General features: G+C 43.9%; 1 protein-coding gene across 2 annotated transcripts in view; it reads right to left on the bottom strand.

Moving 5' to 3' along the window:
• Nucleotides 1-26,295, bottom strand: part of CYB561D1 (cytochrome b561 family member D1) — a 113,659-nt gene extending 87,364 nt beyond the window's left edge. For both annotated transcript variants that reach the window (XM_085653054.1, XM_085653064.1), the window contains exon 1: nucleotides 25,193-26,295. In XM_085653054.1, coding sequence (XP_085509180.1) covers nucleotides 25,193-25,367 — 175 coding nt within the window. In that variant the 5' untranslated portion in view covers nucleotides 25,368-26,295. The remainder of the gene's footprint in view (nucleotides 1-25,192) is intronic.
• Nucleotides 26,296-26,916: the final 621 nt, after the last annotated feature.

Here is a 26,916-nt window from a genome sequence, read left to right as displayed (position 1 = left end):
CTGTGCGGGGAAAACAGAGGGAGCGAAGGCAGGACGGGCGGGAGGGAAGAACGGTGATATATACACATGGAAATTAAAAGAGAACGGGAGGCCCGGGGCAGACAGAGGGTGCGAAGAAAGAGGAAGGGTGTAACTCCGAGACACGGAGCACGTCAGTGGATGGGTAGACAGTAGATTGCGGAAGGGCAGTGCGGAGCAAGGAAACGAGGAGAAAAGCGTTTTTAAGGGCGAGAGAGAGGCTCGATAACAAGAGAAACAAGCACACCACTGCCTTTCTCCGAGGCGAAGCAGAAATGCCTCGGAGAAAGGCAGAGGCGGTTTCGGATTCGGGGGCGTGTTCTCCTCTTGCCATTGGCTGGAGGAGATAATTAGAAAAGTAGCAAAAAACACGCCCCTGAATCCGAAAAGGACGGGGCCTGTTCGGAGAGACAAAGCCTCTTCTCCAATGGCTGGCCAGCATTCAAGAGGCCTGTCAATGGAGAAGAGGGGAGAAGAGGGGCGGGTTCAAGCCCCTCTTCTCCAAGTCATTAAATCTCGCGAGCGAGACTGCGCAAGCGCAGCCTTCGCTAGCCGAGACCTAAAAAGTAGTTTACAGCCCATGTCCATCCTGAGCCTAGTGTTTATGGCCTGACAAATGTCTTTAAGGAAACAGCCTTTTCAGCCCCTCCCAAATGTAAGCAATACTTGAAGTAACTTCTGAGGGCATGAACGCAGGGCCTGGAACCAAGCACAACAGAGCAGATTGGCAAGTCAAAGAAGCATGTATGGCCTCTGGCTGCAGTGTATGTAGTGTAAACTTTCGGAAAGGAAAATCCCAGGAGGCCCCCCGTCTTGCCTTTGATGCTACTTTTGTGACCACATCAGGGAGTTTGCAGTTGTTATCTGTTCCTTATACTATAATTTATACATTACCAATATAAGAGGCAGAACGAAAGTGGCTTTTACTTGCACGAAGTTATAGAATATGTTCTAAAAATAGTTTTAAATGTTATTTTTGTTGGACAGAAATGAATGGCAGCGAATGTGTTGCATGTTATGTGTTAATTACTATTACCCACACTAGATCTACAAGCGTATGCTTTACATATTAAAAGTTTTATATAGCGCGTTTATTAAACTTGTTGCTTTCTGAAATTGGCTTGAAAATGCACCATTGCCCACTCTTGTTTTCAAAACTTTTTCCGGGGGAGACTCCAACTGCCCTCCCCACCCCCCAGCCCCGCTTTTGACGGTTGGGCTTGCCACCAGCTACTCATCGTGAACTTTTACGCCTCATCAGTTTCACATGTCACCAGCCTCCACTGCTGTTTGGGAACTCTTCAGGGGTTAGCAGGAATCCTGGAGGGTATCCTGCAAGGAGGGGTTGTCTAAAGAAAACGTATCTTTTAGCTCCTGGCTCCTGAAGGAAAGAAAAGATGAGCAATGCAGATCAGGACTAGGATAGCTTTACAGATCCAAGGCGCATAATAAATGAATGCTTATTGCCAGCTGCATTTCTAATTTCCAGTCTGGCAATGCTGCTGTGTGTCATGAGTGCTCTATCGGAGGATTTAAGCTTGGGGGGGGGGGGGGGGGGGGCGGAAATCAGGAAGGGTGGGGTACCAGAGATCATTGCCTTATAGACTTTAGATCAAGTCATGAATGTGACGTAGGCTGGAAGTGGAAGTCAGTGGTGGTGTGATCCTGTCATACAAGCAAAGAGATTTGGCGAAGTGTGCTACTGCACATGGGAACACTCTTCAGTGCAATCAGTTGTATCTCAGGCACTCCCGCCAATCGTGTGTCCTTTATTGCCATGGACAATTACCTCAATCTTGATGGAAGTTCTGAAGTCTGCTTCAATGGGACGGAATTTGCTCTGCAGAGCAGGGACAAATAATGCAAGTCATTCTTCATCTTGTGTGCGACCAGAGCCCTGAAGCGGAGGTTGAAGCCAAGGGACTAGTGCTGTTGATGGGGCTACAAGTAAAGGCACCCTGAGTTATCTGGGACAGCCAGATCTGTATCTACTGTTTGTGGTTACTAATAATGACTAAACATCTCCGCTTGGTGGAATTCAGTTGAGCTAGACCTTCCACAGTAAAGCCTGGATCGTCACCAGGGACTCCTTCAAGTGATCAGTGTCATGGCGAAATAAGACTTTGGACTATAGCTCCACATCATACTTCTACCGGTGGATTCAGACATCCTTGTCTTGCGGTGAATGCAAAGACATGTTGAAGATGAATGCTTAAAGGAGGGATCATTAAGGTAAACAACAAAAAGAGACAAAAATGGGTTTTGGTCAGAACAAACTCATCTGGACCAGCTGGGCTCTGCCCTCAAGGTGTAACTCAAACCACTGCAAAATAATGCTGTTCAAGCTTATTTGGCAGTCAACAGGCTTTACAGTGATAAGTTCCACAAAAAGCATATCTGCTTCTGGACAGTAATCTTGGAGGTCATAAGCGTCGCATTTCGACTTCTTCAGGAGAGAGAGGATCTGTCCTGACATAAGGGCATTTAGGAAGGAATCTTAAGTAAAGGGTTTGTTGGCTAGGTTAAGTAAATGTGTTCCTCACTGTGGATGTCCTTAACTATAAATGATGGGCTGTCTTTACCCCTAAATGAAAATATGTTTAATCCTAATAACCGGGGCCCTTCCATCCACAAGTGTATATTTTGTGGTGATAAGGTATGATGATCGTGTGTAAATTGTGCAAGGAAGGGCAGCAGTAATAATGCTTTGATCTTCGTTTGACTGATCTACTGAGGCGGAAAGCCTGGAGCGCAACTTGTGTTTTAAAACTTTGAGTGTCACAATCTACTGTGTTTTTATAACTCACCCCTCTTCCCCTCCAGCACCTCTCAGGTAACTTGATTGCTCCTGACCAGGCCGCGCAGCAGATTCAGCGCTGCCGCGGAAGCTGCACAGGGTTACTCTTGCCGCCATCACCGGTGTTCGCTGAGGCCACGCCCCTTTTTGAGGCCACGCCCCTTTTTGAGGCCACGCCCCTTTCGAGCCCTTATAAAAGGCATTGACTACAAACGCCGCTCAGTTTGACTGATCTCCTGAGGCGGAAAGCCGGGAGCGCGACTTGTGTTTTAAAACTTTGAGTGTCACAATTTACTGTATTTTTATAACTCACCCCTCTTCCCCTCCAGCACCTCTCAGGTAACTTGATTGCTCCTGACCAAGCCGCGCAGCAGATTCAGCGCTGCCGCGGAAGCTGCACAGGGTTACTCTTGCCGCCATCACCGGCGTTCGCTGAGGCCACGCCCCTTTTTTAGGCCACGCCCTCCCCTATCTCCCTCTCCATAAATCATGTGCCTTTTCCAGACGCGCAGCGGACGAGCGCAGCGGGCGCGCCGTTTGCGCGCCAAAGGCACGCCTAAGGCAAGCCCGTCTGCGCCCGTCCGTGCCAAGGTAGCGCCCTGCGCCAGCTATGCTGCCTGTCTCGATCCAACAGACTCCAGCATGCCACCGGCAGGCCCTCCCTACTCTAGAGAGGCGCTCTTACAACTGGGTAAGCTACATGCAAACAAAGGCACTTTCACATTGTTACATGCGGCCCTCCCGCGAGCCGATTTTCTGGGCAATAATCTGTTAAAATGTGGGCTTCTGAATGTAAGGTCCCTGCCTAGGCATAGTATAGAGATCCAGCTACTTATTGAAACTCATGAACTAGATGTCCTTTTCATGACGGAAACATGGACTCGTCCTGACTGCCTGGTTGATCCCGGCTTTACATGTCCTCCTGGGTATAAATTTCTTCACACTCCTAGGGCTAGTGGGAGAGGAGGGGGGGTAGGTGTCATTTTTACTGCATCCTGTAACATTAAAATTCTTGTTCTAGACCCGACCGAAGGCACTGAACTGTTGGGATTATCAATTCAGGCCCACCCCAGAAATACTGTCACCGGGATAGTATGCTATCGCCCACCTGGTGCGTTTAGCCTTCAGCAACAACAAGCGCTCTTGGTCACCCTGACTAATATTGCACTCTCCCATCACAAACTGATCATTCTTGGGGATTTTAACCTCTGGCGCAATAGCGCTCTCGACTCTTGTCTCCGTAACTTACTTCATTCTTGCGAAAACTTCGGCCTCTCCCAGTTGGTCACTGGAGCAACCCATAAAGGCGGACACCTCTTAGATCTATTGTTCGCAGGTCCCTAGTTAGTAGTGATGGGGGAAACCCTACCTATGGATTGGACAGACCATTCACTTATCAAATTTTTTATACACTTGAACGATGGCCATCACAAGGCTCCTGGGTTGACCAGTAAAATTAACTGCAGAGACTGGAAAGCTCTTACTCGTCTGCACTCCATAGGGGATGTGTTCCAGTTGGAGCAACTCTTTGATAAGGAAAAACAGGTAGTTGAGAACTACTCCTCACTTTGCACAGGTATCACAACTATCCTCGACGTTCTTGCCCCTCTAAAAACTCGCAGTTGTAAGGGCAATGACTCTGCTCCTTGGTTCAACGATACCTTAAAAGATCTGAAGCAATGTTGCAAACAAGCCGAGAGAAGGTGGAGACGTGACTATTCAGAAACCCTTAAGGAGCTGTGGAAAAATAAAGTTCGTGAATATAAGAACCTGATTAAAAAATCAAAAGCAGATTACTACTTCTCCATGATCTGCAACTCCACCAACAGCTCCAGAAACATTTTTAATATACTGAATAGCGTCACCATCCCGGAATGCGCCAAAAACTCCATCATTCCATCTCAAGAACTCTGCGAGAACCTTGCTGTTTTCTTCAAGGAAAAAATTGATCTCATCATTAGGGATCTGGAAGTCTCGCCAGACTCTATCCCTCCCCCCGACCTGAGACTGGGATCCTCAGTGGACCAACTTGCAGGGCCAACCTTGGCTTCGAATGATCTTTTACTCGAGTTTCCACCTCTTACGTACGAAGCATTCGGTAAACTAGCCAGAGAGATTTCCTCGGGGTCTCCCTTAGACCCCGTTCCACATAAAATATGGAAGGAATTTGAGAAGGAACTTCTTCCATCCCTCCATCTTATCTGCAATCAATCTCTTGCGACTGGGACTGTTCCAGCTCAATGGAAGCGGGCGCTAGTTTCTCCTTTGCTAAAAAAGCCCTCTCTCGACCCGGACTGTTCAAAAAACTACCGTCCCATCTCCCTGTTACCATTCCCAGCCAAGATTGTCGAAAGATGGGTTAGCAACACCCTCTCCAACCATCTGGAACGTCATCAACTATTAGATGTTGATCAATTCGGTTTCCGGCCCGCCCACGGAACCGAGACTGCCCTAATCACCGCTATGGACGAGCTTCAAAGGCGTGCAGACAGAAGGCAGGCAACGTTTTTGATCCTGCTTGACATGTCTGCCGCCTTTGACACTGTGAACCATAAGATTTTGCTGAAGCGGTTGCTTGAGGCGGGAGTAAGAGGGTCGGCAGTGCAGTGGTTCCACTCATTTCTGCAGGATAGGCAGCAGGCGGTGTCCATCCCTCCTTTTCAGTCAGCTTTTACTTCGATTTCACATGGGGTCCCCCAGGGCTCAGCGATTAGCCCAATCCTTTTTAACCTTTACCTCAGACCTTTGATTACGCTAATTAAAAGCTTTAATATTTAAATTGTCAACTACGCCGACGACACGCAAATGATCCTCTCCCTGGAGGGAGAGGATTCTACATCGGTTGAGGTCTTTCACAACTGCTTGCGTGACACCTCTCGTTGGCTTAAGGACAACTCCCTTCAGTTCAACGCAGGGAAAACGGAGGTGCTCTTTAGCGCTGGAACTAAGATTCCCGGGCCTTTCCCTGATAATCTCTGGCCCCCTGAAACTGGGACTACAGTCCGGCTGGTGGAATCAGTCCGTAACCTAGGGGTCTTGCTGGACCATAGGCTCAGTTTGGAGACGCATATCCATAAGATTACTGCTTGCTGTTTTGCCATCCTCCGTTCCCTAAGGAAGGTTCTTCCTCTCCTTCCCCCACATGCTCACGTCCAAGTGGTAAAATGTACCATCCTCAGCAGATTGGACTATTGCAATGCCCTTCTGCTGGGATCCCCTGGATTCTTGCTGGACAGGCTCCAATGGGTCCAATCAGCAGCTGCTAAGCTGGCCTTGGTGCTTCCTAGAAGAGCACACGGGTCATCCTCTCTGAGCAAACTCCACTGGTTGCCGGTGAGGCAGAGAGTACAATTCAAAGCCCTTTGTATAGCATTTAGGGCGCTCCATGGAATTGGCCCTGCCTCCCTACAATCGAAATTTGCTTGGTACACTCCAGCCAGGCAGCTTCGCTCCGTTCCCAGATTCAAGAGAGTCAGATCCGGAGGCAGATCCTTTGAGGTAACAGCTGCCAAGCTCTGGAATACGCTCCCAGCTGATATTAGGCACATCTCTGAACTTCTCCCATTCAGGAGAAGGATCAAAACCTGGTTATTCCCCAAAACAACTGTCTGATAACTCCCGCTCCTGTGTTTCACTTTCACGCCTCTCTCTGATCCAGTCAGCGCCAGGATGCCTGCAATTGTGATAGTGCGCTTAACAAATGCCTAAATAATAAATAATAATAACGCTTTGCAGGGTGAGATCCTAAGGCAGCACATGGATCAGCTGGTCCTGTGGTTCAGGGCTTGGATAAGGTAAGCTCTCAGCACAGCAGGTATTCATCTGGCTTCCTCAGTGCCAACAACAATAGGACTTTCCTCAGTACTGGAACCCGCTACTCCTTCAGGAGAGACAACAAAAGTCCCTGCTTTTATGGAATAATTTCCTACATGCTGGTGCACATGGTTTCTTAAGGTCAACAGGTGTATTCTGTATTCCTTACAAGACCTAACATTTCTGGCTTGTATTTAGAAACGGTAGCTGTGGGGTCCAGGGAAAATGGTCACCTAGATTTGTAGACTCCACTATCACATCCTGTTGGCTCCCTGTGAGATGTGTCAAGCATTTCATGGGAGCTTAATTTCTCTGGGGCGTTTGGCAACCATCCTAAGAGTACTAATCACTCACTTTAATGTCAGGTATTCATAGAGTAGTAGTGTTAAGCATTGGTCGTCTTTTTTCCTCATTTGTTTTATACTTATTTGTTGCTAATATCACTGCTCTTTTACAGATGTGGGAACGGTGCTTTCTTGCTTCTGCTGCCGATTGATACAAACATCTTTTCTGTTTTTGGTAAAGCTGTTAAAGTTTTGTTTTTAAAGTAGACTCCAAGTTTTGCAGGAACAAATCAGCACTGAGAGAATCTTCTAAGAGGTGGTGTTCAGCTCTATGAAAATGAACTTCTCAAAAAGGTCTAGTAATTCTGGTTTCCTCAGTGATGGTGATACTTCATTCAACCAGCGGCTGATGATGGTTGGGCTTCTGCTCTCTCGATGAAGCTGAACACAAGTCCATTGTTTTTGTCAATGTGTTTTACACATTGGCCACCATCCCTATATAGAAAAAAGAGGCCAGCATTCTTTCTCACTATCACTACCCTGGGCCAGGGAGCTGTAGAGGCTATTTCTGGCACCATCATTGTTGAACATGCACCATTTCTCCTTCGCCCCATATCTTTACCATGTTGTTATTTGCCCTTTGCCAGTCCCAGAGGTGCCTAGAGGTTCTAAAACTATACACACAATGTGGTGTATGGCATTGTTGAATGGAGCCACCTATGCTGATTCTTGAAGCATTTGTGCCAACTCTAAAACCATTATGATTCTGGAGATATTGTCATCTAAGTTGTGTTTGGTCCCTAGCCCTAAAAACCAAGTCCTATATGGGAACTATTATGTTTTGGGGAGCAATGATTTGCAAACCAAAGCTGGAATATCTTAACCACTACAAGCTGGTGAAGAAGTGTGATACTCCCTATTGGTTAGAGTAGGCACTGACATAATGCTACATCTATCCCCTTAAAAACAAATTATGTAACCAGTTTGGTATTACTTGGTCTTAAAAACCGAAATGTGTCCTATCATTATTCAATATTGGTTACCAGATCCTTTGTAATCATTTGACTGGGAACGCGGATTTTTAACACCCTAAAACTCCATCATTGCATATACATGAATGGGGAGCAATGTTAGCATGTTGTTTATTTTCAAAAGAGAACCCAGCGGTTGGGGTGTGTGCCCATGAACTGTCTGTGCTACACCCAGAAACGCTGTCCCCTACAAAAAAGATCTGACAGTAAACACAACAGAACACCTGGAGACTCCGGCTGTACACCAAGTCAGCCCAAGCACAGCCCTGCTGGATAACGATGGACACAGTGGTAATGTTGTACCAATCAAGCACCTGGACGCAAATACTGTAAAAATATTGGGGGGGGGGGGGCGCCGGGGTATGTCAACTCACGAAAGCATTTGATCCTTCTGGCTTTCTTTGTGTATCACATTTTCAGCTGTTATTTTTTACTTACCTGTAAATTAATGTTCTACTCTGCTTTTAAGATACAAAACTGGCTGAACATTGAACTTTGTTGATGGGCATGCTTTATTTGAGTTTCTGACCTTTGCCACCCCTAGAATAATCAGAATGATCAACAAAGGGAGCATTTTGGTAATCCAAGTGAAGTGAAATAATATTGGTGGATGTGGGACAGAAGTGATAAATTACACTGACCACATAGGCTACAGCCTCCTACCCATTGCCTGCCCCAGGAATCCAAGAAAAGACCTTCTGAAGGAGTCTTGTAAATACGATTCTGTCTCTAGCACCAATGGCCCTTTTTTATATATATTTATTGATTTTCAAACAACAAACATGGAGCAGAATGAAGGAGGTGTGAAAGGGGCAGAGAGGAGTAGGACTATACCTTACAGAAAGCAATGCATCATGAAATAGGAACAGGTAGTCATTTATAGATGGAAGGCACAATGGATAGAGTGTCAGCACCAGCATTCAGTGTGATAAAGCAAAGGGTCATGCAAAAGGGCACTCTATTGAGCAGGGCCAGTCCCAGACGTGTTGAAGAGGAAATGAAGTGTAAAGAAATAATGTTACAGAAGAGCAGTAGAAAGCAATACACAATTATACGTGGCAAATGAGCAGTGGAAGGCCAACACTCATGTTGATGCCAGAGAGGTGAAGAGTTCACTAGAAAATAGACTGCGTGACACGCAAGTTCTCAGTTAAAGGAAAACCCACGTTTGTAAGCTTGCAGGAATTTATGGTCTCAGTACACGCAAGTATTCTGTTGTCCCAGTGAGCTGAATTCAAGATTGAAGAATAGGAGCAGGAGATTGAATTAACCAAGAGTACTCAGAATCTGATAAGAAGTCTTGGGAGTAGAGTGATAAAACACACATGCAAATATACATGCATTCAAAAAGAGGTTAATATGTGGCGAGTTAAGCATTGTTAGATTTACAATGAAGAACGTGTAGGAAATTGGTTAAGAGGTTAGGGACACAGGTGACGAGATGTTTTCTGTAACCAATATGTAACTGTTAAGTAACTAATTATATGACCCTTTGTAATAAGCATTGCTCATGTTGCTATATAAGTGGCTGCCTGTGAAGCAGCAAATTGAGAAGAGCTGTATACCTTTTTGTGGATAGCTACTTTCCTTGCAGTGACAGTAAAAAGGTGTGTTTGCCTTGCCAAGAAGTCTTGTCTTTTTCTTTATCTTAACTTTCCCTGCAACAGACTGATTCCTCTCACAAGCCAGGGCCAGCCGCCGAAGGAGGGAGGGTTTTCATATCGTCCAAGGCATCAGCCACATCACACAATCTCAGATGCTGAATCGGCATGAGTACCCAGTAAGCAGGCAACTGTTCCTGGCAGTATATGGCATCCCGCAGCCAATCATCCACCTTGGGAGCAGGCTGCCGCCCCCAGTGCTCAGCCACCCTCTGCCTAGCCAGCAAGAGCAGCATTGCAGTATGGCCCCAAGGCCCAGGGGGAATTTCCTGCACCTATCCCAACAGAGCCGCTATCAAAGTCTACAAAGTCTACAAAGTCTATCAAAGTCTACATAACCACTACATACCTTAGTGTGGATACTGGGCCAATAACATGCAACGTCAGGCTGATTCCAAGAAAGGTTGCCGGTGGGGCTTCACAGCAAAGGCATTGGCCATCCAACCAATGGTCCTTTGACCCCAGTAGTAAATGGCAGAGTACACCACTGATGTCCCATCAGTAGTACTCTCTGACTGCTTCATGGTCTGGAGAAAAAGCCTGACTCTAGTACAAAAAAAGTATGTATTCAAATCTATTTGAATTCAACATGGGTTTTAATAGCACAGCTCAAAAGTTATTCTAGCCTAACTGAAGGCACTAGAGGCTTACTAGACAGTCAACAATCTGAGAGTAAACATTACTAAATCAAAAGTGATGGTGTATAATCTCTACCAGTAACAGAGGCGGATACCGAAGTATAAGCTCGAGAATATACATCTGACGGTAGTTCATATTCAACAAATAAACCATAAATTGGAAACTGCATATCCAGGCAGAATAGCAAAGGCAGCTACAAATTAGGTTTTTCTGTAAGCATGACAACAATTTGTTGCCTTGGATTGACAAAACATTATCAGCTACATAAGGCATCTGGGCTGTGTTAAGAAATATCAGGTACATTGCCATACAACACAAACTAGTGATAGTTTTTGGGCTTACCAAACCTTGTATGCTGTGAGCGTCTCCTGATTGCCAATCAGCTGAGGACTAAGCAGTGGTGTACATGTGCAGTCTGGCCCAATGTCGGGAGGGGTTTATTCCCGCAATTAACAGGTAAGTTTCTGGTGTGCATCCTGTTCATGCAGGACATTTTTCTCTTGGCCAGAGGTGTTGGACATAGACTGCTTGTCTGCGAGTCAAAATGCCGACGAAGGGCATGTTTCTACCCATGTTTCTACCCAATGCCAACCGACTTGATGCCGCAAGTCGGTTGGCATTGGGTAGAATTGGGCATTCTCCTGCCTCTCTTTGGCTGTTCGGTATTGGTACTTTGGCTTTTGATCCTGTGAGTTTGATTATTGAAATTCTACATGTAACTAGATTAGAGCTATTTCACCGTAGTAGTCCTATGAAACCTTTCCAATGTCCCAACTTACATGGCTATACTTACTTTATATGAGATCTCCTCTCATCTTTTAACTCTTCCTATTTAAGCAGTTTTGGGACGTAATTCAATGTGTTGCAACATTGTTCCTTGTTGGTTGCTAGCTCATGATTCGTCTGATACTTCTTGTTCATGCTACATCTGGTTTCTTTTGCCTGTCTTGGTCTGCTTACCTGAACTTTCATAGTTTTTTTCTGCTCGCAATTCTCCGTTTGAAAACTGGAGTTTTTGCAATTCTGCATTCCTCTCGCTCTCCTGATTGAGTGTCAACGTTTCATTCTGGAGCAAGGAACAAATTAGAAGAGTGGTGGGCCATGCCTTGGAACCAAGAGAAGAAATACAACTTTACCCTTGCAAAGACCAGCCACTGATAGGCTCGGAATAATACCTTCTAGAACCGATTCAGTGAAAGAGAGCTCTATGGTGAAGAATTGTTGGTCCTCAAAAAGCTTTCCTTCTGTTATTCTCAAAGTAGACCTTTAAGAGATAGTCCTGAACAGTCATTCTCCTTATGAAATCAAGCAGATGACTCAACATTTGGTCGACAAAGCCTGGGCTGAATGTTTATAGTTAGAAGAACCCTCAAAGTGGTTAAAAGCTCTCAAACAGCGCCTTTTTGCCTGAAACATGAAGAATCTTTTGCAATCAGAAGTACGTTTATTTGAGAACAAAGTGACTTTGTGTCCCCTGAAGAGTTAACTACTTCAACGAAATGATTCCCAACAGGTACAGCTGTCAAAACATGAACACCTCGTATGGGATTGCATGTAAACGATGGACAACTAACAACAGCCCTATTTGCAGTGGGGGAGGGAGTAATGGGCTCCCATTGACAAGGAATTTGTCAAGACAGAAATTAGCAGAGAAGAGCATACGCAACTGTCATTTAAAGCACCCTAAACACCTACAACACTTTCTCCAAATGTGTTTACAGTACAAAGTGATTTGTTACTCAATGGCACAAGGAAAGGAAAGCACAAAAGTGAGACACCCACCCCACAGCCACTGCTGCTTTCCCTCAAAAATGCAATTGGCTTATAACGTCCCGGTTTCTGATTGGCCCAAGCTTCAACTTATCCTCAGCGAACCAAGTTCCTTAAATGCAGCGTTTGCATGCTGACAAACAATGGAAATAGATAATATCCAGAAAAGGACGCACATAAGCTCAGGAAACAAGTCTCACTCATTTGGATTGCACCGTGAACTCTAAAGCACAAGTTCACTCATTCAAAGTCTATTACATATACACCTTGGTCTTTTTTTCCATCATAAAGCAACCGGATGAGTTTTATTTATGCCCTATGTTGTATGTTTCTATTCAGACTATTTGAGTGATGATGCATGAATTTTGTAAGTGGTGAGTGTGGAATGTGGGCTGAGAGAGTGAGTTAGGTCTGGAGGGTGAGCACAAGTCCTTGTCCTGGTGGAGTGTTCTGCCTAGAGCTTACTTACTTATTTTCCCTGCAGTGTGCGTGGAACTTTACATAGTAAAGAACTATCCTAAGTGAACTGGTGAGTCCTGCCTAGGTACTACAAAGGTACTTGGATTACAACGCTAGTGACGTGATCTTGAATGCCTGAGTGTTACTAGCACTCCGGAATGTACAATAGGTTAATTAATAATGTGGGTTATTTTTTCAGATAACCAACACCAAACACCTTAAATAGATGCTAACCCTGCAACTACCGTGGAACACTGGAGAGCAAGAGAAACTTTTCATATAATAAAATATTTCAATAACAGAGACTATTACTTGACCATACCAATAGGACACGGGGCGGAGAAGAGGAGAATGGGGAAAGTATGGAATTGCCAGAAGAGTTAAAGAGACACTTCTAGACCCTGAGTAAAATTACAACACATATCCCTTGTCGGGAAAACAAGACATGAATTCACAGTCATGTAATCTCTGTGCCACCTGGAAATATTTTTGGCCTTATGTTTCTTTCGATTACATTTCTTGTTTAAATCTCTTAAGTCTGAACCCTTGGCACAACACTCTCAGACCTTAATAGCACACGTGCCTTTACTAGTCTGCCCACGCTCCATGTTTGTCATTTCTCCGACTCCAAAATATTACTCCCCAGTCTGATCAGTTTTTAGAGGTGGAGAAAAAGGAAAGCCCTTAAATTTGTTCAGCTATGGTTTCTTAATTTGAACACACTCCCCAACCTTCTGCTTTTGGTTTTCAATACAATGCATCCGGACATATTAATGATTTGCAATTTTGCTGCTGAAGACTAATCCTATCCACTTTGATAGTGCTACCAACATCCTACAAACTTGATGCCCGGTTGCCTGCTTTTAGGAAATAAGAAGAGTGAGGAAATATGAATTTTATGATCAGTTATGTCCCCTATCTTAGACCCCAACGGCTCCAAGTACATGTATGTTCCCTCCAGTTCTAGTTATGAAGACGCAAATACATGTGCGTCCACCGTCAACATGTCCTCTTTCAGATCCGCCATGAATGAGTCGGATATTCCGTTCCTAAGTATGAAAGGCCACCGACTTTATGTGGTTCACTTTCCACGTTTTACAATTTAGGCGAGTAGGCCCTGAATTCTGCCATCAAGCCTTTTCCTGCTTTCTGCCTCTGAAAGCTCCAGTCCGAGCCCGCATCTGTATCCATGAACTTTGTCCTACTCCCTGCGCGGCTAACAATGCCTGATCCGGCCCGTTGCCTGCCAAAAAACTGTATTTCACCTTCAAGATTATCTGCTCCGCTCCTCATCCGATGCATTCCTGTCTAGTAGTTTTAGGTAAACATTCTTCCAGCTACCGAGCAAAGGGCCAGGCCTCACTGTCCTCTCGCAAGTAATTCATAGCCCCTGTTACTATGGAAGATTCCTGCCCCCTCGCATCTCATGTAGACACTTAGACGCTTGTACACGCACTAACAGTCAGTATAGAATAGATTCCGTCCGAGAGACCTTTCCTTTTGGATAATACAGTTCTTTAAACATAAGATATTAGATATGATTTGGGATTAGGTTGACATGACCCCTCAGACTGCTGTCTCCACATGTAGAGCTAAATGTCAAGTCCCCTTCATCCTCTAGTTGCACGTCAATCACATGTCATGCGGCTGCGCACGCATCTCTGCCAAGTATTTCTGCTGACATTGCAGGATTCTTTTTATGGATCCACCCACCTGTGACATCATGTTTAATGACGTTTTTAGTTTACGCCTATGTTTACGCCTATTTTCATTACGTATGTGTAGTATTATCTGTATTATCAGCTGTCACGCCTCCTGCATCTGTCTTAATGTAATGCTTTTTATATAAATATCTTTACTTGTCAATAATGTATTGCCTTCCCTTCCTGAACCCTCGCGGTGATGGAATTTGATGCCTATGGTTCGAACCATAATTCCTTTATAGAGGAATAAAGCCTTTCAGAACCTCTAATACCACGGATTCTGCCTCTTATTTATACTGAGTTATTCTTACTAGACTTTACCGCATAAAAAATAGTACCGGTAATAAAATATTTACCACATAAATTGGCGCCCGAATAGGGACACTTTCTCATCTCACGCGCCGGAGGTGCGTTGCAGGCCCGGTCTCCTGCCACAGCCGGACGGACAAAAACGCGTACCCGCAGGATTTCCTGTATCTCCCTCCGGCCAAGCGGGGGTGACTGAGGCTGCGATCAACACCCAGACGAGGCGGTGAGAAGTGCGAAGTATCCCGACCAGAGCCTAGCTGAGAGAGCAAGATCCGAGGTATACAGAGGCCCACCAGGTTCCGAAGTTCCGAGTCGAGTCGAGTCCAGTCCGGTCCAGTTCAGTTCAGTTCCGAGGCCTTCCGTTCCGTGCTACCCGGTGAGTACCGTTGCCGGGGAGGCATTCAGACGTGCACATAGGTTGTGCCGGTCAAGACGGGTTTGGGTACACAAATCCGGTCTGCACTGTTTCAGCAGTGTATCTGTACTGTTTAGCAGTATATCTAGTATGTCTTGCATATAAATCAGTATTATCTAGTATTAGTATTATGTCAGTAACTAGTTTCCTATTAGTTATCATTGTTCGTTAACTGTTAAATGTTAAATGTTTCAATACGTTCTACATATTGTGGTGTGAATGATTGTTCATTATTGTGTTTATTGTATTAAGTGTGTTCAAGATTAAGTAAATAGGGTCTAAAAATGCCGCTCTTTTCAAAATTAAGACAGATCAAAACCAGAAAAGGGGTACTCGAAGAAGCTGTTCCCATTCCACCTAGGGACACTCCAGGGTACTTTATGTATCATAAACATGGCCTAGATGCCGTATTATTTCTTGATTTATGGGTGGACTACACCAAAGATTTACCAGAAAGTCAGAGAAGGCCCGAGCTGCAGGATCAGGGCTTGGGGAAAAGACTACAGCGCTACCAGGATTACTAGTGCAGGTATTGCCACGTTTATTAACTACGAAAAAGGAGGACTGGGGTGCAATCTCAGCCTGTAAACAAAAGCAAGATGAAGACACTAGTGATTTCTATTCCCAATTTGAAAAATGTTTTGGTATAAATAGTGGCATAAAAGCAAGTAGCGAGTCATATCCACATCTGTTTGTGACAAAATTAGTTGAAAATTCCCTACCGCAAGTTAAGAATAGAGTATTGAAATTTGAGAGTACCTGGCAAGGTAACACCCCGTCACAGATGTTACAGATGTTACAATATCACCACAATAGAATTAGAGAAGAACAAGAACATGAACAAAGACGTATGAAAGACACGAAAATGAAAATGCTTGTGGCTCAGTCAGTTCCAGCTGATGGTCATAAAAAGGGTGATTCCGCAGGTCCGGCGAAAGGGACATGCAACTATTGTAAACAACAAGGTCATTATATACACGATTGTGCAGTTCTGAAACATAATATCGCCACGGGTAAAACCCAGGAAAGACCACGTCCACCTAGACAGGATCAGAACCAACAACAAATCCCTCAGCATGCACAATCTAGGCCAGCTCCGCAACAGGCAGCTCCACAACAGACCGTAGCAACATCACAGCAGCAGCCTATCGCTGCAACACAAGCAACGACACAACAGATGTACCAGTATGCACAAACTGATTATCCCGATTATCAGCGATACACATGAAATAGCCTAGAGAGGGAAGTTGGCTTACCCCTTATTGAGGTTCCAGTAGATCAAGAGGGACCTTATGTACACAGTGAACTATTAGGGGAAGACAGAAAGTTTTTACTTGATACAGGGGCAAGCAGAACAACTATACGACGCAGTGAAGTTCCAGGGGCACCCCTCTCAGGCTCACAGAATGTTTCCCTTGGATTCTCAGGAAAGCCTATCATTAATGAAGTATCGCAACCCCTACCACTTACGGTTGGTCCATTGACACGAACTACAGATTTATTGCTTACTAAATCATGTCCAGAAAACTTGTTAGGTATAAAAACATTGAAAGCTCTAGGAGCTATAATATGTTGTTCTCCGGATGGAGTACGATTATTTTTACGTGACTTCAAAGGTCACTACGTGTCCAGAGACATGGATCACCGGCTGCAGAATTTACCTACACATTTATGGGCACAAGGCCCCACTGATGTTGGTTGCATGAACATTACACCATATCGAGTTACACTAAAAACAGGAGTGGTATTACCACGAATGCGACAATACAAGTTACCACCAGATGCTGTTGTGGCTTTACTGCAAATCATTGACGAGCTCATTGGACAAGGAGTGGTTGTGGAAACCGACTCCAATGTATGTAATTCACCGATAATTCCGATTCTTAAAAGAACGGATCCAAAAGCACCACCAGTATATCGATTAGTTATTGATCTGCGCGAATTAAATAAATGCATTGTACCACAATACCCTGTGGTCCCAGATATCTCTTCATTATTAACAGCTATTGATTCAGAAGCAACGTTCTTTACTGTAATTGATCTCAAAAACGCCTTCTTTAGCGTCCCAATAGATTCGGAAAGTCAATATTTGTTCGGATTCAGTTTAAATGGACGGAGTTTTAAATTCACACGCGCTCCTCAAGGATTCACAGAAAGCCCCAGCATCTATAGCCAAGCACTGAAACGAGAACTTGACAGTATCCACATGCCAGTTAATACTGCCCTGCTTCAATATGTCGATGATCTTCTGATCACCGCCCGAAGCGAACCTGAATGTGAACAAGCATCACTGATGGTTTTACAGTTTCTAGCCGAAAAGGGGCACAAGGTGTCCCCTTCTAAGCTGCAATTCTGTGTCCAGCAAGTTGTTTACCTTGGACACTTGCTGTCCAAGGAGGGAAGACAGCTTACACCCGACCGCATCCAGTTAATTGCCAACATGCCACCACCTAAGACACAAAAGGAGGTGCGGGCTTTTATAGGTCTCACTTCATACTGTAGGCAGTGGATCCCTCAATATGCATTTCTAGCAAAACCACTCATTCAGTTGACAACACAGGAGGCAGCCACATCGACTGTCCTCCCTTGGACTCAAGAACATACGCAAACCTTTGAAAGCTTAAAGAAAGCTTTATGCCAAGCACCTGTTTTAACAACACCATGTTACAGTAAGCCTTTTACACTCTGTTACAGAACGCGAAGGTACTGCCTTGTCAGTACTCACTCAGGAACAAGCAGGATCACACAAACCATGTGCTTATTTTTCTAGTACATTAGATCCCGTAGCTCAGGCTCTTCCTGCGTGCCTGAAATCAGTGGCAGCAACAGCTTTAGCAATCAGACAAAGCGATGCCATAGTGTTAGGACATCAATTGACAGTACAAGTACCACACGCAGTAGAGGTTCTCTTGAACCGCACACAAACACAACACTTGACTATAGCAAGACTCACCGGTTATGAATTAACATTGTTTCAGCCACACATAGAAATCAGACGTTGTAATACATTAAATCCTGCCACACTTTTGCCAGTAAATGGAACAGATCCATTAGCATATGATTGTATTGAAGTCATTACCATCACGACGAAACCCAGACAAGACTTGACAGATATTCCTTTATCAGATCCGGACCTGACATTGTATGTAGATGGTTCATGTATGAGAACAAGTACAGGAGAGTTAGTGGCCGCTTACGCAGTCACAACAGACACTGAAGTCATTGAAACCAATTGTATTAACACTTTGTCAGCTCAAGCAGCAGAGCTCATAGCTCTGACACAAGCCTGTATTCAAGCCAAAAATAAGAAAGTCAACATATACACAGATTCACGTTATGCATTCGGAGTCGTCCATGACTTCGGCGTACTGTGGCGAGAGAGAGGTTATTTAACTTCTCACGGTGCCCACATCCAACACGGACCCCTCATTCAAGCCCTATTAGACGCAATTCATCTACCTACTGCAATATCGATTATGAAATGCAAAGCCCATACAAAAGTTACCGACATCATTTCTCAGGGTAACGACCTAGCTGACAGAACAGCTAAACAGACTGCTCAGAATCAGACTCATACAACAGACACGACAAAGACAATAGGCCCGACACCAACACATTGCATGACAGTTAAGGATCCCGCCCTTGATGTAATTGACATACAGACACATGCTACACCAGAAGAAATAAAGAAATGGACTGAATTAGGAGGGATCCAAACGGATCAAGGATGGATGACGAAGGGAAAATTTATATGGTTTCTTCCCGATTCCATGGTTCAAGTCATCATTAACACAATACATAGTCCAGCACACCTAGGAGAAAAAGCTATGCTAGACAGCATTCAACACATTTGGTTCAACAAACACTTGCGAGCAGCAGCCAAACAGAAAGTACGTACCTGTATGATATGTTGTCAGTTTAATCCAGGTAAAAGCATTCCCGTAGAGCAGGGTGGATTTCAACCTCCCGAGCACGCTTTTGAAGTCCTCCAGATGGATTATATCCAGATGGAACGATGTCGAGGATTCAAATATGTTCTCGTAGTTGTTTGTGCTCTTTCCCGTTGGACAGAAGCCTACCCGGTTTCAGATTACACTGCCCCGACTACTGCCAAACAGTTAGTTCGAGAATTCTTCCCACGGTACGGTTTACCACGTGTTGTATACTCAGATAACGGCCAGCCATTCTCATCCGAACTGATGAAACACGTTTCACTCTTATTAGGTTATCAATGGAAATTTCACTGTGTCCGACATCCCGAGGCAGCAGGTCTCGTGGAACGTCATAATCAAACTCTGAAAATTAAATTGTCCAAAATATGTAGAGAAAAAGGTGTCGATTGGATAGTAGCCTTACCAGTTGCGCTCTTTTACATGAGAATGGTAGCACATTCTCGAACAGGGCTATCCCCTTATGAGGTGATCTTCGGTAGACCACCAAATATGTGGGGGACGCCTATACCTCGTAAAATCACTGATATTGACTGTAATATGCTGACAGATTACCTGGCTTCCTTGATGTCTGCACTACAATCTTGTCGTTCACAGGTAGCTGCAGCTTTTCCCGATAACACTGAGGTGAAGCCCCATGACGTGGTTCCAGGTGATCTGGTTCTTGTGAGGAATTTTGACCGGAAGACCCAGCTGGAGCCCAGGTGGAAGTCGCCCAAACTCGTATTGCTGACTACAAGGACAGCCGTGAAGATTGAGGGACGTAAAGGGTGGTTGCACTCGAGCCATATCAAGAAATTTTATGGACTACCGTCCGATGTGAACACTCAGCCCTGTATTCCCTCACAGACAGACTCAAAGCTCCCCTTGGTTGAAAGGTCGGGGAACGAACTCTATAAACTGAAACTCAGGTCTAGCAAGTCAGACAATTTGATTGTTTAAGTCCTCTCCAAGGTGAATCGGTTGAATTTGTCTCTGACATGTATCCTCTGGACCGAAATAGAGAGAAAAATAGACAGATACAGCTTAAAAAACATGCGTACTGTAAATCGCTTCGTAGTCACTGCATAATGACATTATTAATTTTGTTTTTTCTAAGTCTTCTGATCATCATTTCTAGTGTATTGCTACATATGTATTACCCTATTTCTAAGCGTGCTTACAATACTACTGCTGAACATTCTTTTAGCGAATTACCTCCGCATGAGTTGTCTTATAGATTTGCGCTGCGCAACAACACTTTTATTAGTATGCTACATCATTCCCATCAGACCAGCAATGCTACCAATTGTTGGATATGTGGCCGACTCCCTCCCTATCAGAACTATAAGGGAGTTTTGCCTCTCTTTCCGTATCCGTTCACACACAATGGCTCCTGTGGAGCATGGTTTAGTTTGATTAATTCCCTAGATTCAAATTCCGTAGTTTATCAAGACAACTGGGTATGGGGAAACCTAAACCTAGTTTTGCTTAAAGTCTGCTACCCTAACAAGGAGGGACTTCCCAAAAGAACAGGAACTGATCTAGAAAATGAAGTATATGGATTAGGTAACTTTACACTTAACCTCATGATTCTGAATGTTGAATCCGAAGCTACACCAATCTTGCCCGCTATGTCAGTATTTCCAGTTAAAGGTGAATTATGTGTAAGAAAGAATGGTTCCATACACCTGGGCCATAGTAAATGTACCACTGTGATAAAATTCAGTGATCAAGGCAAGTCTACATTCAGAGCTTCTCGTCATTCCTACTTCATATGTGGCCAGACTGCATATATACGTTTACCTCTAGATTGGGATGGTACCTGTTACATAGCATTCCTTCTGCCACCTGTTTTCCTAGCCCCTCCTGACTATCACAGGAATACCCATTTAGTACACAATAGACAGCAGAGAGATCTCCCGATTGTCGATTACACTGAAACGGCATGGGAGCAATACACAGATTTCAATAAAGGTTTCTTTCCCTATATAGGTACAGTCACTAATAGTAAACTGATACGTAGATTAACTAGAACCCTTGAAGCAGTAGTGAATGAGACTACTTCCGCCCTAGGCAATTTAACAGAGGAGCAGTCTGCGATGCGGATTGTTGTTCTTCAAAATCGTCTTGTCCTTGACGTCATTCTGGCCGATAGGGGCGGAGCTTGTAGGGTCATCGGATCAAGTTGCTGTGTTTTCATACCAGAAAACGCGTCGTCAGTATATAAAGCCATAACTCGACTTCATAAGATCGTAAGCCAGATACACCAGAATCCAGGCACCTGGACTTGGTCCGGTTGGTTCTGGAGCGTGTTGTCAGCCTGGGGATGGAGGATCCTATCCTTCCTAGGTATTGGCTTTCTCATACTATTCAGTTGCTGCTTGTGTCTACAATGTGGACCAGCGATTTGTGGTCTGTGTGCCACATCGTGTATCCCGCCTTCAAGTTTTTCGCTCAAGATCCCGGAAGAAAAAAGAAGAACAAATGATGCTATATGAACAGATTGATGGATTGATGAAGATCGATATCTCCTGAGGGTCCGTAGGGGACAAGGAGGGAATGAGGAAATATGAATTTTATGATCAGTTATGTCCCCTATCTTAGACCCCAACGGCTCCAAGTACATGTATGTTCCCTCCAGTTCTAGTTATGAAGACGCAAATACATGTGCGTCCACCGTCAACATGTCCTCTTTCAGATCCGCCATGAATGAGTTGGATATTCCGTTCCTAAGTATGAAAGGCCACCGACTTTATGTGGTTCACTTTCCACGTTTTACAATTTAGGCGAGTAGGCCCTGAATTCTGCCATCAAGCCTTTTCCTGCTTTCTGCCTCTGAAAGCTCCAGTCCGAGCCCGCATCTGTATCCATGAACTTTGTCCTACTCCCTGCGCGGCTAACAATGCCTGATCCGGCCCGTTGCCTGCCAAAAAACTGTATTTCACCTTCAAGATTATCTGCTCCGCTCCTCATCCGATGCATTCCTGTCTAGTAGTTTTAGGTAAACATTCTTCCAGCTACCGAGCAAAGGGCCAGGCCTCACTGTCCTCTCGCAAGTAATTCATAGCCCCTGTTACTATGGAAGATTCCTGCCCCCTCGCATCTCATGTAGACACTTAGACGCTTGTACACGCACTAACAGTCAGTATAGAATAGATTCCGTCCGAGAGACCTTTCCTTTTGGATGATACAGTTCTTTAAACATAAGATATTAGATATGATTTGGGATTAGGTTGACATGACCCCTCAGACTGCTGTCTCCACATGTAGAGCTAAATGTCAAGTCCCCTTCATCCTCTAGTTGCACGTCAATCACATGTCATGCGGCTGCGCACGCATCTCTGCCAAGTATTTCTGCTGACATTGCAGGATTCTTTTTATGGATCCACCCACCTGTGACATCATGTTTAATGACGTTTTTAGTTTACGCCTATGTTTACGCCTATTTTCATTACGTATGTGTAGTATTATCTGTATTATCAGCTGTTACGCCTCCTGCATCTGTCTTAATGTAATGCTTTTTATATAAATATCTTTACTTGTCAATAATGTATTGCCTTCCCTTCCTGAACCCTCGCGGTGATGGAATTTGATGCCTATGGTTCGAACCATAATTCCTTTATAGAGGAATAAAGCCTTTCAGAACCTCTAATACCACGGATTCTGCCTCTTATTTATACTGAGTTATTCTTACTAGACTTTACCGCATAAAAAATAGTACCGGTAATAAAATATTTACCACAAGAGTGAGACTACAATCCTACTGTTGGGTGTCACGCACTAGGACCATAACATGAAGAAACTTTTGTATACGTTCACATGTAAACTGCACCCCATAGTCTGTAACCGGAATTTCTGTTGCCCCTTCAGCAATGAACATATCTCATAAGAAACCACAGAGCATTAGTCGCCAATTTCAGCGTTATAAACACTGTAGGAGGCAAAGCACTGAATACCTTGCCAGAATGCTCACCCTCCAATTGTCATGGAAAGTTGAAGAGCGACAGCAACCTGCTAACAAAATAGAATGTTGTAATAACAGGGAATATTCTGAGACCATAACAATGGGACATATTGGAGGGGTGACTGAGAAAAGAGCTGTAATGTCCCGAAAAAGAATCAATTGTCTTTCACACCAGACAGCCTCAGATCTAGTTCTTTGGCTAAAGAAAGGGAAATGTAGCCCTCTGAAGATCAAGAGAAGAGACCTGCTTCAGAAAAGTGGAACTACTGCTTGGCCCACTTGGGGAGAATAATGGGATAAGAACGACAGTGAGGCTCTTCCTGCTAACTGATCATGGCACCTCTGTCACGTGAATGGTGGGATGTTTTTTGGCAGGAGCATGGAAAATATACCCGAGAGCTGAGGCTGTGAAATAGCTGAACGACAATGGAACGCACATTGGGCAATGTAGAAGACACATGACATTTTCTTATCAGGGACGGAGCGTGAGGGCAAACATTTTATCATATTAGATTAAGTTTCATCCATGCACGAGGACGGCTTTGAGGGATCCAACCAAGTCTTTATAAATAACTGAATCAAATATGAATACACTCCTTAGTCACAGTATATGCAAATCTGAATGCTATCCATTTCTGATAACTGCGTTTTATACTGTGCTTTTTGCATAACCCTGGTTCTATATCATCTCACTTTTTTCTAACAATTACAAAATAAACTGAGCTTCAAGTATATACAACATCATCTTAATAAATAGATGTGAAGTATTGGAGGTCAGTAAAACTGAAAATTAGTAGAAGACCATTGGCGTACAGAAGAAAAGTGATGTAGGAATGATAGACACTCGGATAAAAGTGTAAGAGGTCAGTGAATTAAGGAACAGTGAAACATATGAGAACAATAAGCGGAAAGAGTATGAAGTGCTGTTATCTGGTTATAGTGTGGAATATTGAGGAATTTTAGTGGATGAGGTTGTAGGGTAGAACAAAGAGCAAGGCAGCAGGACAGGAGTGGATGTCCATGAAGAATGCTGCTGGGGAGGCGAAACCTACCTTCTGAAAATAAACCTGTTCCTGTTTAAACTAGGATCATGCTTTCTTTAATTACTGACACGAGGATTTATGGACTGGGGGCAGGGCAATACATGTCCAAAGAAAATTGGAACGTTTGTGCCTAATGAAACGTGTGACTTTTAAGGGAACCATGAAACAGGACTGAAAGTTATGAATTATAATCAGCTGCAGGACAACGGTTTGGTGTAAATAATAAACTGCATTAAGGAAAGAATGTGGTTGTCATTAGCATGCTGTTAGACTGGATGGAGGTTCTGAAGGAGATTACACCAAAGATACAGGCATATGTCACGTTACTGGCATTTAAAAAGAGCACACTAAATTTAGAATTACCTCATAGATGGCATATAATTAGGGCTCCTAGTTTTATATATTTTTTTTTTACATTTCCGTCCGTATTTATCCAGATTTATTTTGTGTTTTTAGAATAAATGGAGTCATAAAATGGTATATTTCTACATGTATTTAACCCTTACACATGCACTCATTGGTGGAAGCCCGTTGTGTTTTAGAAAATTAAGCAGCCACAAATAACATAACCCTACACCCATAGGAGCATATTAGCTTTATACTACAGATACATGTTAACATGTGCCTGTATTTAAGGAAATCTGATCCTGTTTTGTAAGTAAGTAAATTTTATTGTATCAATTAACAAAAATTGTTACAAAAGTATCTCCAATATAATATACAAGAGCTTATTTGCTACAATAGACACAATTAAATACTGCAAATCTAATCATAAGTTCTAAAAGAAAAAATAAAATCGTCAATTTATAAAAAGATAGTGTAACTCGTGTATCAAGTTAAAAAGCTCAGGACATCTGTCCCCCTGAGCAGGAGCATCACGATACAGAGAAATTCATGTGAATAAAACATTCGAGGACCTATTTAAGAAGTGAGGTATAGATTCAATAAGTATTAACTGCGTCTTATCACAACATACAAGTCAAGTCTAGACATGCCCAAGATGCAGTCTTAAAGTTCTAGATTGCAAGATGCGTTATTTAAGCAGTCTTTTACTTCGTGCACACATTTAGCAAACCTAGCCAGTTCCATAGGTAACTCCAGACTAAACAAGAGAGATCCTGTTTTGTAACTCCCTAGTGTTTATCAGTTCAGTTTTTGCCAGGAATTCATGAATGACAGCATGGTGAGTCTTTCACAAAAAGCACAATTTTCAGTATTTCTCCGCTTTTAAAAATAAACATAGACTGGAAACACGTTGTTTTCTATCTGTATAAATCAGTAAAAAAGGAAAACTGAGCGCCTTACATATAATTAAGCTTTCTGTAGACTTTGATTCAACAGTCTGCATACTTACTGGTTCCTGGGCGAGACAGTACTAGGAGAAAGATGGTGAAGCCCACGGCCACCAGATGTGCGAGAATTCCTGTGAAGCACCGTATCCATCGGTAAAGCCAGTTGTCAGTCATCACGAGCCCTTTGGCTGCCAGTGAAGTATAAATTGCATTCGAATTGGCCATAACACATCTCATTTGTACAATAAATCAAGTGCTGGGTACGACAGAATGACTAACTGCGACGTAACTTCTTCAGTCCGTGTGGTAAATGCTCATAATATACTACGTTATAGAAGTCCAGTTTCCAGGACATGGGTTAAGGGCACCCAGACTTAAAGTGAAGAATGTCCAATCTTGATAACAAAATAAGCCTTCTGAATGAAGTTGCTTATCCAAAAAGTGACGGGCGTAGAGTCCTAATTAAAACAACTACAAGTGAAGGACGGACACCCTGTCTCAGGGAACTTTATGAGGAAGTTCTAGATCCTTCTTCCTGTATCAAGGGAACTCTTGTGTTACATGGCCCGAGAGGTCAGTGCTTGCGGGCTCTGGAGGATGATAGAATGGACCACTGGACCCTGTGGCAGGGTGAAAGTGCTGCAGACTTCGGAGGCAGTAGGAGGATCCTTAGCCGATAGATCCCCAAGAGTCAAATAAGGAGACCAGAGATTACTGGCTCCTCGGGCTAAAGGGGGTCCTTGCATAGGACGCATTCCGGATCACAGTACAGAAATCCTGGTTACACCAGCGGTCAACCTTCCTCATTCTTTTTACACCCTACTGCTGCCATTCAGTGCGTAATGGCCTCTGCACTAGTCCATTATTACTCGCTTCAGTGCTTCATCTATACCCAACTTCTGCCTCCTTCCTTTAGAGTTATCCTTCTCCCTCACTGCAGCCCTCACCTCCGTATTGACCCATGACTGTTGTCTTCGGATTCACTCGGTTTAAACCCCTTACTCATTGGTGGTCTCTGCTATCCTGTTAAATCTCTTCGCCGTCGTTCTCACTTCCTGGTTTCTACCATCTTGTTGCTACCGGTGTTCTTAGTTTCAAAGCGCACGTAAAACAACCCGGAAGCTTTGAACGGTGAAGATGGGTTATACAATGGCGCAAGGAAACGAAAGCACAAGGATGGGATACCCCCCAGAGGCACTGCAGGATGCGTTTGATCATCTGATTGGCCTAAAACTTTCAACCTCTGATTGGTCCAAGTTTCCACCTATTATCCTATCAGATCAATGTCTATCAATAGAGCTTTTGTTGGACTGCAAAGGAGGAAATACATAAAAATGAGGAAATACATAAAATCGAGAAAAGAGCAGTACGTTAACTGTTAAATCTATCGCAAAACCTCAGGCTTCGCTCATTTGGGTTGTACCCCGCTCTTTGTAGCACCATCTCTCCCTTCTCCCTTCTCCCTTCGTGTTTTTTTTGTGGCGATTTTATAAAGTGCGGCCTCGACCCTAAGGTATTGAGGGCTTCGCATGACCACCATATACATGACACAAGAATTACACAGTTAAACAAGTTAGTTTCGAGTCTGTTATTTCCGCGCCTTCACTTGTCGTCTTAAACAAAGTGGATGTGTTAGATCCAGGGCCACTGGAATTATGCGGCTGAAACGGGACAAATTATGAGTAAATTACACTTCAAGTAAAGGCATATTATGGCAATAGTATTACTTCATTATTTCATCATTTTTAGGTCTCGTCTGAGCCAGCGCTTTAGCGCTGCTCTGGCT

Source organism: Triturus cristatus, chromosome 1_1, assembly GCF_964204655.1.
Source record: "Triturus cristatus chromosome 1_1, aTriCri1.1, whole genome shotgun sequence".
In the NCBI taxonomy this organism is placed as follows: Eukaryota; Metazoa; Chordata; class Amphibia; order Caudata; family Salamandridae; genus Triturus; species Triturus cristatus.
Note: the sequence above shows the minus strand (reverse complement) of the source record. Positions and strands in the feature narration are given on the sequence as shown.